Raw genomic sequence first — 7,058 nt, 5'->3', positions numbered from 1 at the left:
GAGGGAACGGCTCTGAGCCGTTGGAAAATACGCATCGGACAGGCTGATCAGTGCCCACCTCGATGTTGAGGCAGGAAAAGGCCAGAAAAACCCTCAACTTAGGATGGCCACCATCCTGTAGGTTATTGCTCCACTTTTTCACTATAAAAGAAAAGCACCCCAAGAATGGAAAATGATGTGTGCACTGCCACTGCACATGTCAGCGTTGCACTTTGTAAATATGAATAATCACCCACTGCAAGTTTTCCTTGGCAGGCTTGTGTGTGTTTGTTTTCTTTTGCAGAAGCCACAGTGTAGTCAAAGGTGACCGACAAACCATGAGGCCTCACTAGCATCAGCAGCATCTTCCTCGTTACAGCCATGGCAAAAATTGTCTTGTCTGTTTGTGTTGTCTTGTTATATGTTTTGTGTTTGTTTGTTTGGTTTGTTTTAAGTTGTCACAGTTTAAATACATATGATATCATAAAGATATAATAAGGGTAATTGGTAATACCCCTCCTCTAAAAATTGGACCTGTCTGTGGATCCCAGACCAGAACACTTCCGTCTGGTTGGACTGGAAAGTTGTTCTGATATTTGAGACAAGGGCAGCAATTCTCAAAAGGTTTTATATTCCACTTGGTTAGCAAAAGGATATTTATTAAGGGTCATGTGTACTTTGTTTTTTGGGGGTTTTGTTTTGTTTTTTCTCTGTACTTCTCTTAAGGATTTAAATGCTATTTAGAATATCGTTATTTTCTCTCTCCGCCCCCCAAGGCTTTTCTCTGTCAATATCTTTTAACTGCCTAAGTTTTGTTTTAACTTCAAACCAGCTGAAGATGACACACCTCCTGTCTATATAGCTGAACAATGGTGGCATTTTGTATCTCCCCTTGTATTTTGGTATTTTTATCTATTTGTGTGCCATGGCATTTGTAGCTTATATTTTATACTCCTCACCTTTCAACTTTCAACTGAATATGTTTAGTTTCATAAGTAAATTATACATTGTAACAATGTTAACAAGGGCAGGAATCAAACTGCCCTTTCCTGTATCAAGCTGGCCTCTGAAAGAGCGAGTGAATCAGTGATTGAATGTGTAACGTGATTGAATGTGTAACACAGTAGCAGCAGACAGCAATTATCACCTGGAAGCTGCAGATCAACCAGGGGAAGAACTCAATAGAAGACAATGTAACAAGCGGGAAATCTCTAAACGTCACTGATCAAGGGCTAGGAGCCCTGGCCTGAGTTAATCAACGCAGGGGACCAACTTTTGGGCTGAATATCTCCAGATCGACCACTCCCAGAGCCCTATTCTAAATTCATCAACGGACTCCCAAACCTGCACGTACATGCGGATGACCCCTGGGGCTGACAGATGCTGTCCAGTAGCCATGGGGGGGAAGTCCCATGAGGGTCAACGACCCCTGGATTGGGCAAACCTGAAAACTGGGGAGTCACCAAAGTCTGCCAGGGACAGATAAAAGGCAGTGAAAAGTGACCCTCAGTGGTGCCCTCTTGATCTCCAACTCGACCAGACCTGTCCAGCCAGAAGGACCAGCCGGCGACCCCCTTCTGGAGGACAACACCACGCTGAAAGAAGCCTCGACTGGCCATCGACGGCAGACTCCAGCACTTGTAGGATAGGTATACCTGACTCTGTAGCCTGCTACTGTGTGTGTGTATGTGTGCGTGTGTGTGGGGACCAGCCCCAAGGTTTATGATTACAGTGTTTCAATCTGCCTAATAAATTAGAATTTTAAGGATCCCGAGTTGGACATTTATAGCCAACACCAGATCCTTCTGTATTTCCTCAGTCCACCTTGGTCTTTACAGCTTTTAATAATTTGTGTCATTCACAAATTTAGCCACCTCACTACACACACCCTTTTCCAGATCATTTATGAACATGTTAAACAGTACTGGTCTCAACATAGATCCCTGTGGGACCTCATTGTTTACTTTTTCCCATCCCCAAAACTGACTATTTTTAAACCTACTGTTTGTTTTCTATTCTTAAACCAATTTCAAATCCATAAGTAGGCCTTCCCTGTAATCCCATGGCTACCTAACTTCATTAAGAGCCTTTAATGACCTTGTCAAAGGCTTTTTGGAAGTCTAGACATACTATGTCAACTGGATCACTTTGATCCACCTTCTTAATGACATGGGCAACTGGTGCCGCCTTAGTCAGGAGGGGCACATGTTCCCCTTGTGACCAGTCTTGCTGCCCGGGGAGGGGGAGGTCCCCCTGCAGCTAATTTTACTGCCTGGGGGGAGTTCCCCCTATGGCTGATCGCTGCAGCCACTTCCGGGAGTGGCTGCAGCTGCTTCTGGGAGCAGCTGCAGCGATTGGCTGACGCTTGCAGGGGGCTAAGTGGTGAGCACGGCTGATCAGGGGGGTGCACCAGCACTCTCAGGGGGTGCATGGCTATCCCTGTGCACCCCCTTCATGTTGCCACTGCCTATTGACACCCTCAAAGAACTCCAGTAGGTTGGTGAGGCATTATTTCCCTTCGACAAACTATGTTGATTCTTCCCCAGCAAGTCATGTTCATCCACATGCTGAACAAGTATTTCACTGACCAGTAGTTCCCTAAGTCCCCTCTAGAGCCGTTTTTTAAATATGGGATTCACATTAGCAACCCTCCAGTCCCTTGATACCAAGGCTGTTTTTAGTGATAGGTTGTATACTACAGTTAGGAGTTTGGCAATATCCAATCTAGGCTACTTCAAGACCCCAGGATTCTGAATGCCATCAGGTCTTGGTGATTTGGTAGTGATTTTTCTACTTTGAAATGTAAATGGATATTTCAGCAAACAATCTTTATCAACCACTCATGGACCACCTCCTCCATGTTATTCATACAATTAAGTCAGACTTCCTTTCCTGACATTATGGCTGTCATTTTAGCAATACGCTGTCAAATACAGTAATGAGAAACAACTTAGTGATGCATTTGATGAAAATTAAAGAAGACATAGAAAATGAGTTATGGTAATAAGCTCCTAACAATGTACTGTTCAACTATAACAATGATTCAGAATGCTCTTTGTGTATAATTCCTATTTTCATCCCACTCGACAACTTCCTGAAATCCAATCATGCTGTTTGAGTTGAATATGCAAAATGTAAATATCCAGCCTTGGAGTCCATTAGAAAAATTCCAAAAATGCAGAAGCATTTGGAGCCCATATTAGCTGCCAACTTCCCCCACCACATTTCAGTTCCTAGCCTCAGGGGAGTACTAACATGAAAAACAATCCTTCAATTTAAAGAGGTTGTTACGGGGATTGTGTCGCCATTAAACAGCATTCATTAAGGCAATAAAAGGAGTTTATGCTCTTTCACTTTCTATTTTTATGTACTACAAACATGGCTTGAAAGGCATTTTTACCCCCCACCCCTTTTAGGTATTCCTAAATCTTGCTTATTTTAGGACTCTTAATTGGAAGACCCAGACATGTGAGACTGTTTCTCAGCACTTAACTGAATTGGTGGGAGCTGATTCTTTTAACAAAGAGGTCTTTTCTCCCATGTGGAAGAAATGGGAAAAAAGTCTGAAAAAAAATAAAAATTACATGACCCTTGTGGTATTCAGGTTTTATTCCCATAGTATCCATGAACCTGCTAGCTCTTTCTTCAATCACCTGTAGAGATTTCCAGAAAAAAAAGGTTGGTAAGGTTTTAATTTTGAGTGTAAAAGAAAAATAAGTGTAAAAAGCATCAATGTTGTGAAGAAACCTCTCAAAACCTTTGCACTACGGGTTTAAAAAGGGAAGAAACATAGTTTTTTCTTCTGTAAGTCATCCTTAAACTCAGCTGACTATCAGTTCTAGTTGTTACTCATTACAACCTGGTTTCCAAAAGTTTCCATTGAAATTATTTAATCTTTTGCATAATAGTTAACTTTTCTTAAAAAAAAAAAAAAAAAAGCTCTCTTCAACCTTCATCTGCCTTGGTCTGCATTAGTAGACTATTTTCCAACCACCTCCTCAATGCAGGATCCCTTGGTCTGCATCCCTAGGCATTCAGAGCACTGCGTTAGCAGACTAGCAGTCCAACCACCTCAATGCCGGATAATCAAACCAGTAGTTCTCAACCTTTTTTGTACCAGGACCCATTTGTAAACATCAGTGGCCGATCCCAACCTAGTGCCCCTCACTCCAGACTTGCTGGCCTCTGCCCTCAGTGCATGGGCAGGGGGTGGTTATGTGGGGCAGGGAGGTTGCATGGAGCATAGGGGGCCCCAAGCACCCCCTTGAGGCTGAAACTGCCAGCCTGCAAGGGAAAAGCCGCAGTTTCCCACATTTTTCTCCTTTAAAGGTGAATCCATTTTTAAAGTTTGTTGGTGACCCTTTCAAATATTCCTGTGACCCACTTTTGGGTTGCGACCCACAGATTGAGATAGACGGCTTAATGCATGGACCGACTGGGCCCGGGCCTGGGCAGGTATCACGTCCTGCTCCTGCTGCGCGGGCCAGGGATGAGGCCCGTGGTGGTGGGGCAACGCATAGGTCGGGGGCCCCTGGGCCATGCAGTCCCCCAATGACTCTTAATCCACTCCTAACAACCATTCTAGACAGGGGCTTATAGAACCTGCACTTAAAACTACCACAGGCAAAGCTCTCGCCACCTCTGTAGATATGCGCATTATTTATCAGGATGCTTCTCCTCAGAGGCCGGTCTTGAGTCTCCCGCCCACTTCGGTCCGGGGCTTGGGAGGGGGCGGGGCCATCCCAGCTGGCCACGCCCCCTTCCCCACCCCACGCTGGTGGAATGCGGCAGTGGACTGTACCAAAGCACCGCGGAGGGTGGCGCGTTCTGAACTAATTCCCCTGGGACGCGGGGGGGCAGAGTAAATAGCAAGGGCACTGCTGACGAGCTCCCGACCTGCCCCCTGGTGTGCTTGTATCCCTGCCCCGCTCCTCTCGCAAATGGTTGAGCCCGCCCCTCCCCTTCCCCCCCCGCGCTGGGTAGTGGTGCGCTCCGGAAGCGCAGGGCGGCGGCGGCGGCTGTGGGCCCGGGCCGGGGCGGGCCGGGGGAGCGCGGGAATCCGCGAGCCGCGGAGCTCAGGGGTCCGCTCGTAGAACGCATGCGCGGACGGTAGCCTCACGTCATCGTTGTCGTCAACTTCGGGGGGAGGTAAAATGGCTGTCGTGGGCCGGCCCTTGTGGCAGCCTCTGCTGGGGTCCGCTGCGAAGTGCCCCCTCAGTCTTCTCTTCGGCAACTAAACACGCCCAGTTTCCTCAGCCTGCCCTGGCAAGTCATGTCCCCTAACCCAGAGCCGTTTTCGTTTCCTTCCACTGCTCTGTCAAACTTGTCCATGTCCTTTCTGTAGCGGGGGGCCCAAAACTCCAGATGTGGCCTCACCACTGCTGAATAGAGGGGAAGAGCCACTTCCCTGGACCTGCTGGCAGTGCTCCTGCTAATGCAGCTGCTGCACTCCTCACCCCAGAGAAGTGCTGCTTGCAGGGCAGTGCCCGTTGGCCACTTTCAGAACAAGGCAGAGTGAATGAACCATGTGCTCTTTGAAGGAAAAGCCTTTCGTGAGAAGTTTAGCCTCCGCATTTGTCAATTTTGAGTGTCTGCAGGCTAGAGACAGGAACTGTCTGCACCAGGCCCTGTGCTGGGATGCACTTCAGTAGCCCCACCTGCAGGCCAAGCATGCCAAGCATTTCTCAACCCGTGGATCATGACCCAGAAGTGGATTGCAAGACTATATAAAAGGGTCATGAACAAACTTTTTAAAAGGCTTGTCTTTTAAAGGAGAAAAATATGAGAACCTCTCTCCCCTCCCCCCACAGGCTGGCAGACTTCCAGCTTGCAAAGGGCTGCTTGGGGCTCCTCCTGCCTGACACACCCACCCCTGCCCCATATACCCCCTGCCCCACACATTGGGGTGGCTGGGGGCAGCAGGTTATGAGTGAGAGGCACTGGGCTGAGACTGCCCATTGATGTTTACAGATGGGTCCTGGTTCAAAAAGGATTCAAAACCACTGCTCTAGCCCACTTCAGGAAGTAAAGGAGGAAGGGACATTAGAAGGAGAGTTTCCTGCACCAGGCACAAGAAGGTCATGCTCTTGTTTCTCATAGAGGTGCACCGATACATCGGTCTGATATCGGATTGGCACCGATAAAAAGAAGATTGACTGTATCGGAAATTAGCCATATGTGGTCAATAAGCGGCCTGTGCATGCACGCAGCTGCAGCACCGCACATAGGCAGTGAGGAGCACAGCCCGGCAGCTTGGAGAGCTGCATGCAGCTGGTAAGTCTGTTGTGGGAGGGAAGGGGTATGGGGGGACAGATAAAGGCCCCTCCCATGAGAGAGGGAGTGGGGCAGGGGTTGGTGCAGGCACTGCCCAGCTGCGGTGGGGAGGGGCAGGGCACAGGATGGAGCTGTGACTTGTCTGGGGGGCGCAGGTTGCTGTGGGCTGGGGTTGGGGCTGCACTGGGCTCTTTCTGGCAGGGGTTGGGCTGGGGTGCACTTGGGGCAGGCAGTGGCAGCACTGGGAGAGGGGGAATTGCAAAATTTAAAAGTATTTTGCGCAAAATTTAAGAGTATAAGCACAGCCTGGCCCAGCCCCTGCTGGGAAGAGCCTGGCACAGCCCTGGCCCCAGCCCGCAGCTGCAGCCTGCCCTGCCCCAAGCAGATCTGGGGAACACATGCTGTCTACGCCCTCCCAGGGCTCACACAGCAGTGGGAGCCACCCCCTGGATGAGCTGCAGCTCCATCCCAGCCCCACCCCAGCCCCACTTCCTCCCTTACCACAGGGGTCTCAGTCTGCCCCCTCCCCTTCCACCACAACAGACTTACCAGCCGGCCACTGCTCTTCAAGCTGCTGTTCTGCGTAGCAGAAATCGGATCGTCCACGAAGGGCCAGCAGGAGAGGTTATGCTTAGGGGCAACCAGCATGGGTTCATTAGAGGCAGGTCCTGGCAGACCAACCTGGTGGCCTTCTATGACCGGGGCACAAAATCCTTAGGGATTTTGTGACCCGGTCATAGAAGGCCACCAGGTTGGTCTGCCAGGACCTGCCTCTAATGAACCCATGCTGGTTGCCCCTAAGCATA

At 49.1% G+C, this 7,058-nt stretch overlaps 1 protein-coding gene across 2 annotated transcripts in view; it reads left to right on the top strand.

Annotated features, from left to right (window-relative positions):
* Nucleotides 1–5,138: 5,138 nt before the first annotated feature.
* Nucleotides 5,139–7,058, top strand: part of LOC102375720 (myosin regulatory light chain 2, smooth muscle minor isoform-like) — a 17,409-nt gene continuing 15,489 nt past the window's right edge. Inside the window, exon 1 of one of the 2 annotated variants that reach the window (XM_025211672.1) lies at nucleotides 5,139–5,244. Coding sequence is in view for 1 of the 2 variants with exons in the window: in XM_025211670.1 (XP_025067455.1) it covers nucleotides 6,244–6,252 (9 nt within the window). In the remaining variant the exon portion in view is untranslated. Of the gene's footprint in view, nucleotides 5,245–6,228; nucleotides 6,253–7,058 lie in introns of those variants that run through there. The other variant, XM_025211670.1, reaches the window with a different exon arrangement.

This window comes from Alligator sinensis, unplaced genomic scaffold, assembly GCF_000455745.1.
Source record: "Alligator sinensis unplaced genomic scaffold, ASM45574v1 scaffold318_1, whole genome shotgun sequence".
NCBI lineage: Eukaryota > Metazoa > Chordata > Crocodylia > Alligatoridae > Alligator > Alligator sinensis.
Note: the sequence above shows the minus strand (reverse complement) of the source record. Positions and strands in the feature narration are given on the sequence as shown.